Here is a 19,697-nt window from a genome sequence, read left to right as displayed (position 1 = left end):
GGATACAGCAAAGGCTATGGGCCCGACAACATCCCGGCTGTAGTGCTGAAGACTTGTGCTCCAGAACTAGCTGCACCTCCAGCCAAACTGTTCCAGTACAGCTACAACACTGGCATCTACCTGACAATGTGGAAAATTGCCCAGGTATGTCCTGTCCACAAAAAGCAGGACAAATTCAATCTGGCCAATTACTGCCCCATCAGCCTACTCTCAATCATCAGCAAAGTGATGGAAGGTGTCGTCGACAGTGTTATCAAGTGTCACTTACTCACCAATAACCTGCTCAACGATGCTTAGTTTGGGTTCTGCCAGGACCACTCGGCTCCAGACCTCATTACAGCCTTGGTTCAAACATGGACAAAAGAGCTGAATTCCAGAGATGAGGTGAGAGTGACTGCCCTTGACATCAAGGCAGAATTTGACAGAATGTGGCATCAAGGAGCCCTAGTAAAATTGAAGTCAGTGGGAATCGAGGAAAACTCTCCAGTGGCTGGAGTCATACCTAGCACAAAGGAAGATGGTAGTGGTTGTTGGAGGCCAATCATCTCAGGCCCAGGACATTGCTGCAGGAGTTCCTCAGGGCAGTGTCCTCGGCCCAACCATCTTCAGCTGCTTCATCAATGACCTTCCCTCCATCATAAGGTCAGAAATGGGGATGTTCGCTGATGATTGCACAGTGTTCAGTTCCATTCACAACCCCTCAAATAATGAAGCAGTCCGAGCCCACTTGCAGCAAGACCTGGACAACATCCAGGCTTGGGCTGATAAGTGGCAAGTAACATTCGTGCCAGGCAATGACCATCTCCAACAAGAGAGAGTCTAACCACCTCCCCATGACATTCAACGGCATTACCATCGCCGAATCTCCCACCATCAACATCCTGGGGGTCACCGTTGACCAGAAACTTAACTGGACCAGCCATATAAATACTGTGGCAACAAGGTCAGGTCAGAGGCTGGGTATTTTGCGGCACGTGACTCGCCTCCTGACTCCCCAAAGCCTTTCCACCATCTACAAGGCACAAGTCAGGAGTGTGATGGAATACTCTCCACTTGCCTGGATGAGTGCAGCTCCAACAACACTCAAGAAGCGCGACACCATCCAGGACAAAGCAGCCCACTTGATTGGCACCCCATCCACCACCCTAAACATTCATTCCCTTACCCACGGCGCACAGTGGCTGCAGTGTGTACCATCCACAGGATGCACTGCAGCAACTCGCCAAGGCTTCTTCGACAGCACCTCCCAAACCCACGACCTCTACCACCTAGAAGGACAAGAGTAGCAGGCACATGGGAACAACACCACCTGCACGTTCCCCTCCAAGTCACACACCATCCCGACTTGGAAATATGTCGCCGTTCCTTCATCGTCACTGGGTCAAAATCCTGGAACTCCCTTCCTAACAGCACTGTGGGAGAACCTTCACCACTCTGACTGCAGCGTTTCAAGAAGGCGGCTCACCACCACCTTCTCAAGGGCAATTAGGGATGGGCAATAAATGCCGGCCTCGCCAGCGATGCCCACCTCCCATGAACGAATTTTTAAAAAGGGTCGAGAACCAGAGGACACAGATTTAAGGTGATTGGCAAAAGAACCAGAGGCAACATGAGGAAAATCCTTTTTAGGCAGTGAGTAGTTATGATCTGGAATGTGCTGCCTCAAAGGCTGGTGGAAGCAGATTTAATCATGGCTTTCAAAACGGAATTGGATAAATACTTGAAAGGAAAAAATTTGCAGGGCTACGGGGAAAGAGTGGGGGAATGGGATTAACTGGACTGCTCTTAGAAAGAGCCTGCACGGGCACAATGGGCTGAATAGCCTCCTTCTGTGCTGTAACCATTCTATGTTTCTATACCTGACTCAAAGAAAAGTGGTTGGCCAATCATCACAGTCCCAGGACATCACTGCAGGAGTTCCTAAAGGAAATGTCCTCTGCTCAACCACCTTCAACTGTTTCGTTATTGACCTTCCCTCCGTCTTTTTAATATTTGGAATGGGGATGTTCACTCATGATTCTAAATTGTTCAGCTCCAATCATGACGCCTCAAATTATACAGGAGCCAATGCCAGCCGACAGCAGCACCAGGATACCAACCAACCTTGGGCTGAAAAGTAGCAGATAATATTTTGTGCCACGTAAGTGCCAGGCAATGACCATCTTGAAAAAGAAAGCCCACCCATCTTGGGGGTCACCATTGACCCAAAGCTTAACTGGACTAGCCATATCAACATTGTGGTTACAAGCGCAGGACTGATGCTGGATACTCTATAATGGCTCACCTCAGCACCCCTTAAAGTCTCTCCACCATCTATAAGGCTCAAGCCAGGAGTGTGATAGAATACTCACCACTTGCCTGGATGGGCGCAAATGCAACAATATTTGAAGCTCGATGTCATCCAGGATCTAATATCCACCCCTTCATTACTGGTACACTTTGGCTGCAGTATACTCTCCCGAACTTTTTTTTTGCTGGTCTCTGAGATTCATCCTCCATGTGCACCCCGCTCTTTCCAAGAATTTCGAAGTATTTTTGTATGGAACAAGAAGATTTTATTTTCTTGGCTAACATAACCTATTGCTTAAGACAAAAAGCAACATAAATACCACAGTATTACTATACTACTGTATAAACTTGAACATCAAAGAATACTTTGATAACTCGCCTTTGTCAGAATGAGTCGGATGAGCCTGTTTGCTCCTAGTGCTCAATTTGTGGAATCCTGGTCTGATATTGGAGAGTTTCAACTGCCAATTAGTCAAGCGGTTTCTATACTTGTCTTTGATATAAGTGAAGAAAATCCTAATTCACACAGATATGTTGAGGCAAAGTGGAGAAGTATTTCAGCAGCTCTTTGGGACAACTCGAGGGACTCTTTTTGAATTGTGCTTGTGTTCTTTTTGTACTTACAAGCAATTATGATGCTGTGGAATTTGTCATGTTTGTAGTTGTTTTAAATTCTTAATGTACAGTAGCTTTGTTAGTGAAGGTCTTTACAATAAATTCCTATGAGCAGAATAAGATAGATAGCAAATAGTGCCTCACTCTTTATTCTGTTTACCAAATTATGTAAATGTAAAAGTGACTTATTTAATTCTCTTTCAATTTTTAGGAACAGTTTTGAAAAGAAGAAAATCTTTGTTTCAAAAATTAATTGTGTGTGTTTATTTTTAAAACAGAATAGGTTCACAGAAAGATGTATTGGATCCCAGGACCAAGAGTTTTTTACACATCCTTGATATACTTCCAAGGTCTGAATGCATTGCTTTTATTAAAGCATTATCATACTTATTAAAAACAATTGAGAATGTCTTACCAGACACATGTTCATTGGTAGGCCAGTAGAACATTATGAACGGCATAAGAAAAAAAAGTCTGAAATAAAAACAAAAAATACTAGAAATTCTCAACAGGTCTGGTCACATCTGAAAATAATAAGGATAGTGAACATTTCACTGAGTGTTGCCAGGCTATTTGAATCTCAGACAAAGCTTAATTAAAACCTTTTACAGTCATTGTACTGTCTAGTTCAATAATTTGTTCGTTTCTGCCCTTCAACACATCACAATTTCCTAAACTGAAAATTCAAGACTAATTCTTAGAATAGTGTAATAAGTGTATTTTATTTCAGTAGATGATTACAGATAACCAAAATTGTGCAACCTTCACAAATAATTTGGAGTACTGGTTAAGTGGGCAAATTGTTTGTTAAAATGGGTTTAGAAAATATAAATACTCAAAAATAAAGACATTGATAAAATGGAAACGGAAGTGTTTGCATAAGATTTAGACCATGTCAAGCAAAAATCAAATACTTTTGTCATTAATTGAAATTAGTTTGTAAATACAATTGTCCCAATAGTCCCTACAGGGAGCGAATGTGAACTCAGTATCAAACAAACATGAACTTTACCTGTGTGGAGACATAGAAACAAAGAAAATTTACGGCACAGAAGGAGGCCATAAGGCCCACCATGTCTGTGCCGGTTGGAGTAGAGCTACCCAGCCTAATCCCACTTTCCAGCACTTGGTTTGTAGCCTTGTAGAGGTTATGACACTTGAAGTGCAAATACAAGTACCTTTTAAATGCGATGAGGGTTTCTGCCTCTACTATACTTTCAGGTAGTGAGTTCCAGATCCCCACCATCTTCTGGGTGAAAAAGTTTTTCCTCAGCTCCCCTCTAATCCTTCTACCTATTGCTTTAAATCTATGCCCCCTGGTTATTGACGTCTCTGCTAAGGGAAATAGGTCCTTCCTGTCCACTCTAAGCCCTTCATAATTTTATATACCTCAATTAAATCACCCCTCAGCCTCCTCTGTTCCAAAGAAAACAACCCCAGCCTATCAAATCTTTCTTCATAGCTAAAAATTCTCCAGTCCTGGCAACATCCTCGTAAATCTCCTCTGTACCCTCTCAAGAGCAATCACATCTTTCCTCTAATGTGGTGACCAGAACTGTACGCAGCACTCCAGCTGTGTCCTAACTAGTGTTTATACAGTTCTAGCATAACGTCCCTGCTCTTATACTCTATGCCTCGGCTAATAAAGGAAAGCATCCCGTATGCCGCCTTAACCACCTTATCTCCCTGTCCTGCTACCTTCAGGGATCTGTGGACATGCACTCCAAGGTCCCTCTCTTCCTCTACACCTCTTAGGAACATAGGAACAGGAGTAGGCCATTCAGCCCCTCGTGCCTGCTCCGCCATTTGATAAGATCATGGCTGATCTGTGATCTAGCTCCATATCCTTTGGCCCATATCCCTTAATATCTTTGGTTGCCAAAAAGCTATCTATCTCGCATTTAAATTTAGCAATTGAGCTGGTATCAATTGCCGTTTGCGGAAGAGAGTTCCAAACTTCTACCACCCTTTGTGTGTAGAAATGTTTTTTAATCTCACTCCTGAAAGGTCTGGCTCTAATTTTTAGACTGTGCCCCCATTCCATTTGCCTTCTTGATTATTTTCTGCACCTGTTCATGACACTTCATTGATCTCTGTACCTGAACCTCTCAGTCCCTTTGGACATCCACTGTTTTTAACTTTTTACCCTTTGGACCAAAAAAGGATAGAACAGGGTACTTTCTAAAGTGGATGACCTCACATTTGTCCACATTGAATTCCATTTGCCACAGTTTTGCCCATTCATCTAATCAATCAATATCTCTTTGTAATGTTATGTTTTCATCTACACTGCTTACAATGCAACCAATCTTTGTGTCATCGGCAAACTTAGATATGCGACTTTCTATGCCTTCATCTAAGTCGTTAATAAATCATGTGAATAATTGAGGCCCCAAGACAGATCCCTGCGGGACTCCACTAGTCACATCCTACCAATGTGAATACTTACCCATTATCCCTACTCTCTGTCTCCTTTCGCTCAGCCAAGTTCCTAACCAAGTCCGTACTTTTCCCTCGATTCCATGGGCTTCTATCTTAGCTAACAGTCTCTTATGTGGGACCTTATCAAATGCCTTCTGGAAGTCCATATAAATAACATCCATTGACATTCCCCTGTCCACTACTTTAGTCACCTCTTCAAAAAATTCAATCAGGTTTGTCAGGCACGACCTACCTTTCACAAATCCATGCTGGCTCTCTCTGATTAACTGAAAATTCTCGAGGTGTTCAGTCACCCTATCCTTAATTATAGACTCCAGCATTTTCCCCACAACAGATGTTAGGCTAACTGGTCTATAATTCCCCAGTTTCCCCCTCTCTCCTTTCTTAAACAGCAGAGTGACATGTGCAACTTTCCAATCCAGAGGGACAGTTCCTGAATCTAGAGAACTTTGAAAGATTATAGTTAGGGTATCTGCAATGTGCTCACCTACTTCCTTTAAAACCCTGGGATGGAAACTAAGTCGTTAATAAATATTGTGAATAATTGAGGCCCCAAGACAGATCCCTGCGGGACTCCACTAGTCACATCCTACCAATGTGAATACTTACCCATTATCCCTACTCTCTGTCGCCTTTCGCTCAGCCAATTTCCTAACCAAGTCCTGGGGATTTGTCACTCTTTAGTGCTATTATTTTCTTCATTACTGTTGCTTTACTTATGTTAATTTTATCGAGTCCCTGTCCCCGATTCAATATTAGTTTTTTTGGGATTTCCAGCATGCTATCCTCTTTTTCTACTGTAAATACTGACGCAGAGTAATCATTCAACATGTCTGCCATTTCCCCATTGTCAATGATAATATCCCCACTTTCAGTTTTTAAGGGGCCAACACTGCTTCTGATCACCCTCTTTTTCCTAATATAACTGTAAAAGCTCTTTGTATTGGTTTTGATATCTCTTGCAAGTTTCTTATCATACTATCTTTTTGTAGCTCTTACTATCTGTTTTGTGACCCTTTGTTGATCTTTGTATCTTTCCCATTCGCCAGGATCTGTGCCATTTTTTGCCTTTTTGTATGCCCTTTCCTTATGTCCCTTACCTCTTTCGTTGTCCATGGCTGTTTTTTTTTTGGCAAGTAGAGTTCTTGCCCCTCAGGGGTATAAACTGGTTCTGTATCTCGTTTTACCCATTAACGGATTTGCCCAGTTTACTGTGGACAGTCTCTGTCTCATCCCATTGAAGTCGGCCTTGCCCAATTCTAGAATCTTAGCAGCTGATTCACTTTTTTCCCTTTCAAACACTACATTGAACTCGATCATGTTATGATCGCTATTGGATAGATGTTCACGCACAGTTAAGCTGTTAACTAAATCTGGTTCATTACTCATTACTAAATCTAGTATGGCTTGCCCCCTTGTTGCCTCTTGGACATACTACTGTAGAAAACTATCCCGGACACACTCAAGAAATTCAATACCTTTCTGACAGTTGCTAGTCTGCTTTTCCCAATCTATGTGAAGGTTAAAGTCCCCCATTAAGACCACTATGCCTTTGTTACACGCTTGTCTAATCTCTGCATTTATACAATCTAGCACTTCAGAGCTGCTGCCAGGGGTCCTATACACAATTCCCACTATAGTCTTAGATCCTTTCCTATTTCCCATTTCAACCCATAAGGTCTCTGTTGGCTGCTTACCTCTCGTTATATCCCCCTTTATCATTGAAGTGATTTAATCTCTAATCACTCAGGCTACTCCTCACCCTCTTCCATTTTCCCTATCTTTCCTGTAGACCTTTATAAACTGGTATATTTAGTTCCCAATCCTGACCATCCTGCAGCCATGTCTCAGTAATAGCTATCATGTCATACTCTCCAATTGAATTTGAACCTGTAGTTAATTTAATTTATTCCTTATACTCTGTGCATTTGTATATAGAACTCTTAGTTGGGCCACACACCCTAGCCTGACCTTCAGCTTTGATGCTGTGTTAATCGCCTTACACCTTCTAGTTTTCACTTTATCTGTCGTGTCTAAAGTAAACTTTCTTTCTGCTGCTCTACACTTTTCCCTTTCACTTGTTCTTGAACAACTGTTTGTACTATTTGTATTGTAAATTTCCCCTGGGTCTTCCCCTCTCTTGCTGCTCTCAACTTTACTCCCTTCTGACTCCCGCTAAGGTTCCCATCCCCCTGCCACTCTAGTTTAAACCTTCCCCAACAGCACTAGCAAACACCCCCATGAGGACATTGGTCCCGGTCCTGCTCGGATGTAACCCGTCGCTTGTACAGGTCCCACCTTCCCCAGAACCGGTCCCAAAGTCCCAGGAATCTAAATCCCTCCCTCCTACACCATCCCTGCAGCCAGGCATTCATCCTGTCTATTCTCCTGTTCCTATACTCACTAGCATGTGGCACCGGTAGTAATCGTGAGATCACTACCTTTGAGGTCCTGCTTTTTAATTTATCTCCTAACTCCTTGAATTCACCTTGCAGGACCTCATCCCTTTTTACCCATGTCATTGGTACCGATATGGACCACGACTACTGGCTGTTCACCCTCCCCCTCCAGAATGCCCTGCAGCCGTTCCGTGACATCCTTGACCCTAGCACCAGGGAGGCAACATACCATCCTGGAGTCACGTTTACGGCCGCAGAAACGCCTATCTGTTCCCCTTACAATTGAATCCCCTATCACGATAGCCCTGCCACTCTTATTCCTCCCCTCCTGTGCAGCAGAGCCACCTGTGGTGCCACGAACTTGGCTCTTGCTGCTTTCCCCTGATAAGCCATCTCCCCCAACAGTATCCAAACCAGAATATCTGTTTGAGGGTGATGGCCCCAGTGGACTCCTGCTCTACCTGCCTAGTCCTTTTACTCTGCCTGGCGGTCACCCATTTCCTTTCTGCCTGCGTAATCTTTACCTGCGGTGTGACCACCTCACTGAACGTGCTATCCACGATAACCTCAGCATCGCAGATGCTCCACAGTGAATCCACCCGCAGCTGCAGCTGGACACATTTCCTGCACACATGGTCACCAGGGACACTGGTAGTGTCCATGACTTCCCACATAGTTATATCCCCCTTTATCCCACATAGTGCAGGAGGAGCACATCACGGGTGCGAGCTCAGCTGCCATGACTTGCCTTAGATTTACACTGCGCTCACCTCTCGGACTCTTCTCCCGCTGTAAATTCTTAAACATGATCATGGGTTTCTGCGAGTGTCAGACACCTGACTGGCTGAAAAAGGTCCATTTTTTTTTTCTGATTTCTTGTCAAGGTATAATAGTACTGAAGAAATGCTGTGATCAATATCCATTGTACAAAACTTTACAAAATCATTTGTTTTAAAAAAAATATATCATTTTTGCATTAATGGTATGAAAGTGAAAACAGAAATAAAATAGTTTTAAAAATTTGAGTGTTCTTGTTTTGGTCTTCCCAGGCTTTCAAAGACTCCTAAATATATTCTTCTAGAAAATGTCAAAGGCTTTGAAACATCTGTTGCTAGGTATGCATCCATTCTTACAAAACAGGTACTGCTTAACTTCATACTGTAAGAGTTTTGTACCATAAAATGCAGGGAAGAGACAGTGCAATGTTGATTTCACATCTCCTTTGTACTAAGGATCTATTCTGGATTAAAATCATATTACAGGGTGCAAGCTGTTAGCTCAGCTCATTGGGCACTTGATTCCCAATTAGAAGTGTGTGTGAGTTTAAAAGAATACTTCAGGATAATGCACTGCAATGGCTTGATGATCTAAGTATTTACTGGAAAAATACAGCACTGAATCATGTTTTTAATTGTTCAGAAAGTAAATTATCTATTCTTTGGTACTGTCAATTTTGATGTAAGAATATAAACAATAGGAGCAGGAGTAGGCCATACGCCCCCTCGAGCCTGCTCCGCCATTCAATAAGGATCATGGCTGATCTTCGACCTCAACTCCACTTTCCCACCCAATCCCCATATCCATTGATTCCCTTTAGAGTCCAAAAATCTATCGGTCTCAGCCTTGAATATACTCAATGACTGAGCATCCACAGCCCTCTGGGGTAGAGAATTCCAAAGATTCAGAACCGTCTGAGTGAAGAAATTCCTCCTCATCTCAGTCCTAAATGGCCGACCCCTTATCCTGAGACTATGCCCCCTAGTTCTAGACTCTCCAGCCAGGGAAAACATCCTCCCAGCATCTACCCTGTCAAGCCCCCTCATAATCTTATATGTTTTAATGAGATCACCTCTCATTCTTCTAAACTCCAGAGAGTATAGGTCCATTCTACTCAACCTTCCCTCAAAGAACAACCCTCTCATCCCAGGAATCAATCTAGTGAACCTTCATTGCACCGCCTAAAAGGCAAGTTTATCCTTCCTTAGATAAGGAGACCAATACTGTACACAGTACTCCAGGTGAGGTCTCACCAAAGCCTTATACAATTGCAGCAAGACTTCCTTGCTGTTGTACTCTAAGCCTCTTGCAATAAAGGCCAACATACCATTTGCCTTCCTAATTGCATGTTGTACCGCATGTTAACTTTCTGTGTTTTGTGCACGAGGACACCCAAATCCAACATTTAATACTTTCTCACCATTTAAAAAATATTCTGTTTTTCTGTTCTTCCTCCCAAAGTGATTAACCTCACATTTCCCCACATTATACTCCATCTGCCATCTTCTTGCCCACTCATTTAACCTGTCTATATCCCTTTGCAGACTCTTTGCGTCCTCCTCACAGCTTTACTTTCCCACCTAGCTTTGTATTGTCAACAAATTTAGATAAATTGCATTTGGTCCCTTCATCTAAGTCATTAATATGGATTGTAAATAGCTGAGGCAATGAGGCACTATCTACAGCCTGCCAACCTGAAAATGACCCGTTTATTCCTACTCTCTGTTTTCTGTCTGATAATCAATCCTCTATCCATGTTAATATATTTCCCCCAACCCCATGAGCCCTTATCTTGTGTAACTACCTTTCACGTGACACCTTATTGAATGACTTTTGAAAATCCAAATATACTATATCCACTGATTCCCCTTTATCTATCCTGCTAGTTACATCCTCAAAAAACTATAATAAATTTGTCAAACACTATTTCCCTTTTATAAAACCATGTTGACTCTGCCTAATCATTTTATGATTCTCTAACCTTGTTATCACGTCCTTAATAATGGATTCCAGGATTTTCCCGACGACTGATGTCAGGCTAACTGGCCTGTAGTTCCCTGTTTTCTCTCTCCTTCCTTTCTTGAATAGCGGTGTTACATTTGCTACCTTCCAATCCACAGGGACCGTTCTAGAATCTAGATAATTTTAGAAGATCACAACCAATTCATCCACTATCTCTGCAGCCACCTCTTTTAGAAATCTAGGATGCAGGCCATCAGGACCAGGGGATTTTAATCCCATTAATTTCTCCAGTATTTTTCTTTACTAATATTAATTACTTTAACTTTCTCACTCTCAATAGACCCTTGGTTCCCCACTATTTCTGGTATGTTTTTTGTGTCTTCTACTGTGAAGACACATACAAAATATTTGTTTAATGTCTCTGCCATTTCCTTATTCCCCATTATAATTATACCTGTCTCAGCCTCTAAGGGACCCATGTTTACCTTTGCTACACTCTTCCTTTTTACATACTTGTAGAAGCTCTTACAATCTGTTTTTATATTTCTTGCTAGTTTATTCTCTCATTCTGTTTTCTCCCTCTTTATCAATTTTTTGGCTATCCTTAGCTGGTTTCTAAAACTCCCAATCCTCCAGCTTACTACTCTTCTTGGCAACATTATATATCTCTTCTTTTAATCTATAACTATCGCCAAGGCTTCTTCAACAGCACCTCCCAAACCCGCGACCTCTACCACCTAGAAGGACAAGAGCAGCAGGCACATGGGAACAACACCACCTGCACGTTCCCCTCCAAGTCTCACACCATCCCGACTTGGAAATATATAGCCGTTCCTTCATCGTCGCTGGGTCAAAATCCTGGAACTCCCTACCTAACAGCACTGTGGGAGAACCTTCACCACAGGGACTGCAGCGGTTCAAGAAGGCGGCTCACCACCACCTTCTCAAGGGCAATTAGGGATGGGCAATAAATGCTGGCCTTGCCAGCGTCGCCCACATCCCATGAACGAATTAAAAGAAAACTTCTCTAGCTAGCCACGGTAGGATCATTTATTCCGTGGAGTTTTTATTCCTCAAAGGAATGTATATTCGTTGAGAATTATTTCTTTAAACGTTCGCCATTGATTATCTACTGTCATATCTATTAATCTAATTTCCCAATCTACCTTAGCCAACTCGCCCCTCATACATATGTAATTGGCTTTGTTTAAGTTTAAAACTCTAGTTTCGGACTTAAGTACGTGACTCTCGAACTCTGTGAAATCCATCATGTAATGATCACTCTACCCCAGAGCATCCCTTACTATGAGATTACTAATTAACCCTGTCTCATTACACAAGACAAGATTTAAAATAGTCTGTTACCTGGTTGGTTCCACAATGTATTGTCCTAGGAAACTGTCTTGAATACATTCCATGAACTCGTCCTCCAAACTACTTTTGCCAATTTGATTTGTCCAGTCTATATGAAGATTAAAGTCCCCCACAATTATTACATTACCTTTGTTACAAGCTGCTCTTATTTCTTCATTAATACTCTGTCCAACAGTATAAATACTGATAGGGGGCCTATAAACTACTCCCACTAGTGTTTTCTGCCCCTTGTTATTTCTTATCTCCACCCATACTAATTCTACTTCTGGATCTAGCGGCACTTACTCACCAATAACCTGCTCACCGATGCTCAGTTTGGGTTCCGCCAGGACCACTCTGCTCCAGAACTCATTACAGCCTTGGTCCAAACATGGACAAAAGATCTGAATTCCAGAGGTGAGGTGAGAGTGACTGCCCTTGACGTCAAGGCAGCATTTGACCGAGTGTGGTACCAAGGAGCCCTAGTAAAATTGAAGTCAATGCAATCGGGGAAAACTTTCCAGTGGCTGGAGTCATACCTAGCACAAAGGAAGATGGTAGTGGTTGTTGGAGGCCAGTCATCTCAGCCCCAGGACATTGCTGCAGGAGTTCTTCAGGGCAGTGTCCTAGGCCCAAATATCTTCAGCTGCTTCATCAATGACCTTCCCTCCATCATAAGGTCAGAAATGGGGATGTTCGCTGATGATTGCACAGTGTTCAGTTCCATTCGCAACCTCTCAGATAATGAAGCAGTCCGTGCCCACATGCAGCAAGACCTGGACAACATCCAGGCTTGGTCTGATAAGTGGCAAGTAATATTCGCACCAGACAAGTGCCAAGCAATGACCATCTCCAACAAGAGAGAGTCTAACCACCTCCCCTTGACATTCAACGACATTACCATCGCCGAATCCCCCACCATCAACATCCTGGGGGTCACCATTGACCGGAAATTTAACTGGACCAGCCACATAAATACTGTGGCTACAAGAGCAGGTCAGAGGCTGGGTATTCTGCAGCGAGTAACTCACCTCCTGACTTCCCAAAGCCTTTCCACCATCTACAAGGCACAAATCAGGAGTGTGATGGAATACTCTCCACTTGCCTGGATGAGTGCAGCTCCAACAACACTCATGAAGCTCGACACCAACCAGGACAAAGCAGCCTGCTTGATTGGCACCCCATCCACCACCCGAAACATTCACTCCCTTGACCACTGACGTACTGTGGCTGTAGTGTGTACCATCCACAGGATGCACTGCAGCAACTCGCCAATGCTTCTTCGACAGCACCTCCCAAACCCACGACCTCTATCACCTAGAAGGACGAGGGCAGCAGGCACATGGGAACAACACCACCTGCACGTTCCCCTTCAAGTCACACACCATCCCGACTTGGAAATATATCGCGATTCCTTTATCATCGCTGGATCAAAATCCTGGAGCTCCCTTCCTATAAGCACTTCACCACATGGACTGCAGTGGTTCAAGAAGGCGACTCACCCACCTTCTTAAGGGCGATTAGAGATGGGCAATAAATGCTGGCCTCGCCAGTGATGCCCACATCCCACGAACTAATAAAAAATCTCCTACCACACACTGCTGCTTACTGAAGACAGTAAATAGTGGAGAGACAGGATGGTGAACTGGGTTAGATATTGGAGTTTCACATTGAGAAGGGGGTTCGAATCCAGCCCTGACAAAGATGACTAATTTCTCTGGTTGCTGATGGCAATGGCCCAACATTAAATAAGCCTGGCATAAAAAAATTGCTTGATGACATAGAAAGGCAGCAGGGTGGGTGACTGCTATGGGAAAAGTGTTGGCCTGGGTGGAATTTTGAGGCCATTAGAATCAGAAGTTTACAACATGGAAACAGGCCCTTCGGCCCAACATGTCCATGTCGCCCAGTTTATACCACTAAGCTAGTCCCAATTGCCTGCACTTGGCCCATATCCCTCTATACCCATCTTACCCATGTAACTGTCCAAATGCTTTTTAAAAGACAAAATTGTACCCGCCTCTACTACTGCCTCTGGCAGCTCGTTCCAGACACTCACCACCCTTTGAGTGAAAAAATTGCCCCTCTGGACCCTTTTGTATCTCTCCCCTCTCACCTTAAATCTATGCCCCCTCGTTATAGACTCCCCTACCTTTGGGAAAAGATTTTGACTATCTCTGCCCCTCATTATTTTATAGACTTCTATAAGATCACCCCTAAACCTCCTACTCTCCAGGGAAAAAAGTCCCAGTCTATCCAACCTCTCCCTATAAGTCAAACCATCAAGTCCCGGTAGCATCCTAGTAAATCTTTTCTGCACTCTTTCTAGTTTAATAATATCCTTTCTATAATAGGGTGACGAGAACTGTACACAGTATTCCAAGTGTGGCCTTACTAATGTCTTGTACAACTTCAACAAGACATCCCAACTCCTGTATTCAATGTTCTGACCAATGAAACCAAGCATGCTGAATGCCTTCTTCACCACCCTATCCACCTGTGACTCCACTTTCAAGGAGCTATGAACCTGTACTCCTAGATCTCTTTGTTCTATAACTCTCCCCAACACCCTACCATTAACGGAGTAGGTCCTGGCCCGATTCAATCTACCAAAATGCATCACCTCATATTTATCTAAATTAAACTCCATCTGCCATTCATCGGCCCACTGGCCCAATTTATCAAGATCCCGTTGCAATCCTAGATAACCTTCTTCACTGTCCACAATGCCACCAATCTTGGTGTCATCTGCAAACTTACTAACCATGCCTCCTAAATTCTCATCCAAATCGTTAATATAAATAACAAATAACAGTGGACCCAGCACCGATCCCTGAGGCACACCGCTGGTCACAGGCCTCCAGTTTGAAAAACAACCCTCTACAACCACCCTCTGTCTTCTGTCGTCAATCCAATTTTGTATCCAATTGGCTACCTCACCTTGGATCCCGTGAGATTTAACCTTATGTAACAACCTACCATGCGGTACCTTGTCAAAGGCTTTGCTAAAGTCCATGTAGACCACGTCTACTGCACAGCCCTCATCTATCTTCTTGGTTACCCCTTCAAAAAACTCAATCAAATTAATGGGAATCATTGTGCACCCCCTCCCCACTGAGTCATTTTGATGCCCGGATGAGAAAGAAGTTGTAGCGAGGGTGGGCGATTTATCCTCACTGGGAGGAATTAATGTGCATATTTGGGGGAAAGGTGTAGTTCTTCTCGGGTGGGAGGGAAAGCAGTAGATAACACCCCCCACACCTCAGGCTTTCACTGAGTGAATTTCTCTGGGAGAATGGAAGATGTGACTCACTTTCCCGTTCCCTCTCTTCCCCCCTCCCCCCAGAGACTTTACAGGCTCTATAGTTCCTCTGCACATATTGACTTCATGGGTGCCAAGCCCATGTAAGCATTCGGCAGTCCAGCCTACTCCACCTCCTCCCCTCAACCCATTGAAAAAATTCCCTGCCTTTGCCCTTCTCTCCCATAACCTTGCCCCATCCCTCATCCTCCTTCTCCCCTCCTTTTTATTCTCTTCTTCTGTATCCCAACTCCCTTCCCCTCCTCTGTCCCTTTCATCCTCTCTCTCCCTTTGCCCTTTTCCTCTTCCCCACTGTTCCTCTCTCCATTTCCCACCCCACTATACTTCCACCTACTTCTTCCTTTTTTTCCTCCTCTCCAACCGTGATCCGGTTATTTCCTCTCCCCCAGCCCTGTAACCTTATTTGACCTTAATATTGCAGTTGGCCTTGACGTCCCATGGGGAATTCAATTAGTATTTAATATAATTATTTGCTTGTTGCCCTGGCATACATGATGAAAAGCAGGACTGACCGCGTTAGAGCAGAAGAACCCAATGCACACATCCATACTGACTTCAAAGGTGTTCAAGGAGAGAAGTTCTTTATTTATAAGTCTCTTTTGAAATATTACACACTGTGCCGTCACTACTACTTTTGGGAATATAGCAACAGTCTGAGCATGGAGCAGTCAGTTAAACTGACTTGTTAGGAGTGGTGTGAGGGGAGACAAAACTCTTTCATCACTGAAACACATGCACATAGTTCAGTTTACGATCCCTCCGTATTTCAAGTGAATTATGTGTAGATTATAAAAGGTGACAGGACGTTGAGCTCTTTTTAATCAATAGAAAATAGAATAGTGTGACAAGAGTGTGCCTGTGTTTTTGTTTGAGAAAAGACAGACTTTTTCTGGCTGCAGATCTACTGCATCTAGTGTGGAACCAAAGTTTATACATTTTTAAAATAAGTTTGCAATTTTTTTTAGGTTAGGCTGCCCAACTGCATTACAATGTCTTTGTGCAAAGCTCAATGAAAATGCTTGATACAGTACCAAAGACAAAATAGCATAATGATGGCCCTAGTCCTCATTTGCCCATCCTGCACTTAAAAATAAAAGGATTTCTTACCATCTCATCAGGAAAAATTACACTGTTCCTTTGAATTTTTGTGAATTAGGCAATGTGATTCTCCCCCGCCCCCCCACCCCCCACAATTCTGTTGATTCATTGTTTCTCTTTGAGATAAAACATCAGTTTAGATTCCTCGTCCCAGAAACATGTAATTTATGCATTGTTTCCCACAAGGAACAATTTCATTGTTCAGTATTTTTTATGACAGTTGGATCAGTTTCTCAGTAGTTGCTGAAGTTGGCTGTGGTAGTTATGTAATTTTTGTAACATTCAATTTCTTTTCTTTGAGTTTTTTCTTCACTTTTAAAACTTGGGCGTTGCCTAGTTGGCAATGATTTCTCTTGGATATAACAGCCTTCGTGAGTCGTGTGGCCCTGATTCTTGATTTTTTTTTTGCGCTCTCAAGTTTTTGGAGTGTACTGGCTGCTGTTTAATATCAGCAGCTGGTTTTCATCTGAGTGCCCCAGACCAAAAGTAAATAAAAATCACAGTGACACATTTGGAGGGGATGTCATGGTTGGACTGTTTTTAACTCTGTAGTATGCTTGGTGCTATTGGGCGCAAAGATGAAAAATGTTTGATACCCCAGCATATTCATCCTTTGTCTTGGTGGACAAGACATTTGCACACAAAAATGTAAAATCTTAAAAAGAGGAATGAACTAAGGTCAAAATATAGACTGTGAGTTCATTACTCTTATGCAAGCTAAAATGATTTTCCACGTGAAGGATTTGCCATCATTTCAGTTATTGTAACATTAGTGCCAGGGAGGATTGAAGTAAAGAATACACAAAGCATTTCATCATCTACTTTTATTTAATCTGATGAGGCTGGTGGCCTGTCAAATGTGGTTCCTCTCCCCTTCCCCTTTTCAGTTAGTAATTGTTAAACCATTAAACATTCATTTAACAATATAATTAATAAGAACATAAGAAATAGGAGCAGGAGTAGGCTATCTGGCCCCTCGAGCCTGCTCCACCATTCAACAAGATCATGGCTGATCTTCTACCTTAACGCCATTTTCCTGCACCATCCCCATAACCCTTGATGCCTTTAATATCTAGAAATCGATCGATTTTTGTTTTGAATGTACTCAATGACTGAGCCTCCACAGCCCTCTGGGGTAGAGAATTCCAAAGATTCACCACCCTCTGAGTGAAGAAGTTTCTCCTCATCTCAGTCCTAAATGGCCTACCCCTTATTCTGAGACTGTGACCCCTGGTTCTAGACTCCCCAGCCAGGGGAAACAACCTCCTTGCATTTACCCTGTCGAGCCCCGTAAGAATTTTTTATGTTTCAATGAGATCACCTCTCATTCTTCTAATAGCCAGGACGTACTCAAAGCTATTCGATTGCACAGTCGTTACTTTCGGAGTTATAAGTATAGTTTCTCGATAATAACCAGTGCCTATATTTGTGTAGTTGTATCATAGATTGAAGAGGTGATGTTAGGTTGCTTCTTAGAAACTGATTGTACATTTTAGACATTGAACTACTTTTGAAATTCACAAAAATATTTTTATATTGGATATGATTAGTGTTTTAGTTGTATTTTTTTACAGAGATAACTTAATAAAAACACTGGAGAGCTGCAGATACACTTATCAGGCATTCCTTCTGTCACCAACCACGGTAAGTAGATAAGCCAATAGCTGAGATGTGATCCTTATTTTTCTATGTCGGCAGTTCTTTTATTAATTTCAGCGGTTAAAAGAATACTTCGTGTTTTGTTTTGTAAGATGACATTCTGATATAAACACAAGAATAGTTGCTGCACTGGCAGATCAATTGGGTCTCGTTAACTTTGACTAAGAAATATAGAAATGACTTTTTCACACTTCCGCTGAGGCGCCTCGCCCTCCAGGAGTGCATATCGAAAATTTGGCCACATGCAGCTCATGATTTTATGACTATTCCTATAAATGGTTGGAAAATCGTGCAGCCACACATTGTCGAATTTCAGATTATATGCTCCTTGATGTATGTGCAAAGTCTAGGAAGTATTGATATATTGAACTGTCTTCTGGAATTCCTGGATTTCATTGGAATTCCTGCTTGATCCTAGAGGCATTCCTGGATTTATTTGTGTGTTTTGATCTGAGGAGATGGATGATAACGTTACTCTAGTCTCTTGTCAGTAAAGCCATTAAGTACTTAATGTCCTTTGTAGTTTTCAAAATATGCAAATGTTTACTAATATCTGAAGAAAAACGATTTCTCTGCACATCTTTCTTCACCTTCTATATTGAACTGGTGGCTGATATGGCTATGTTTCTGTGCTGGAAGCCTCGGGCTCCTTGTGCAAATGGTCATTCTTTGGTCCTACGCAGTGAATAATGCCGACTCTTTGACGATGGGCACCAACACAGCAGATCCTGACCTGACACTCAAACGTGCACTTTCTACTTGGGGTCACTGGCTAGTGACCAAGAGTAAGAACTATGATAATTTTTTAAATTCCCTTCCCCTCCCCCAGCCTACGCATATTAACATCAGTTGTAATGTCCCTGCTTAAAACAAACTGAATATCTTCCTGATCTGTAATACTACATATCTTGTGATGGATTTACCCACTGCGGCAGTAGAGTGCCCCATCTAAACATTTCTACTGCTGATTATTATAAATTATATAAATGTACCAAGAGACCATTTGTTTAAATGAACAGTATTGTTTTTAATAAGTAAACCCATTTTAATCTGGGGCAACTTCAGATGTAAAAATATGCCTGCAGTCCTCAAAGTAAAAAAAAAGTGCCAAATATTTGACATTATTTGTACTGATACCGTTGCCAGATATTTACAACTATTCTCTCACTAAAAATTTCAAAAATGTGAGAGAATATTAAGATATCCAAGCCCGTGTTTCTTGCTGAACATCACTACAATTGTTTTCGCTGGGAGAAAAATTGATGGCCGAGGCCATACTTGGCTGATTCATATTGTTGAAAAAGATGTGTCACGTAAAAGTCTGTGATCTAGAAGTTTAATTGCACCTAAGGGTCCAATATGGTGGGCAGCGTGCTCACGTTCATTCCATGCTGGAAGTGCACTGCCTGCCATATTGGATCGGGCTCCTCCATAGGCGTCCAGAAAATTTTTTGGCGCGTGCCAGAAATATTAATAACGCTCATTGAAATAAAAGACCTACGCTTGTTGTGGGACGCTTTTCTGCCCCAGTGCCCGACTTGCCATGTGATAAACTTGCCCAGCAAATCATGGCGCTAACAAACAGCAAGGATCCTGCTGGAGCAGTATTTAAAGGGCTCATCCACTCCAGTTTGCCTCTTTAGGCTGCTGGTTAACTTCTAGGCCCTTTTTGACAGTTTTCTGCATTCCACAACTGTCAGTCAGTCAGTCAGTCAGTCAGTCTGTCTGTCTGTCTGTCTATCTATCTAAATAAAAGTCAATGACCTCCTTTGGGCTAAGAA

General features: G+C 42.6%; 1 protein-coding gene across 3 annotated transcripts in view; it reads left to right on the top strand.

The window, feature by feature from the left end:
- trdmt1 (tRNA aspartic acid methyltransferase 1) overlaps positions 1 to 19,697 on the top strand; it is a 98,663-nt gene that overhangs the window by 48,093 nt on the left and 30,873 nt on the right. For 2 of the 3 annotated variants that reach the window (XM_068007073.1, XM_068007071.1), the window contains exons 4-6: positions 3,183 to 3,254; positions 8,795 to 8,860; positions 17,832 to 17,901. In XM_068007073.1, coding sequence (XP_067863174.1) covers positions 3,183 to 3,254; positions 8,795 to 8,860; positions 17,832 to 17,901 — 208 coding nt within the window. The remainder of the gene's footprint in view (positions 1 to 3,182; positions 3,255 to 8,794; positions 8,861 to 17,831; positions 17,902 to 19,697) is intronic. The other variant, XM_068007072.1, reaches the window with a different exon arrangement.

The sequence above is a fragment of the Heptranchias perlo genome, chromosome 2, assembly GCF_035084215.1.
Source record: "Heptranchias perlo isolate sHepPer1 chromosome 2, sHepPer1.hap1, whole genome shotgun sequence".
NCBI lineage: Eukaryota > Metazoa > Chordata > Chondrichthyes > Hexanchiformes > Hexanchidae > Heptranchias > Heptranchias perlo.
This window is presented reverse-complemented; position numbering and strand designations above follow the sequence as displayed.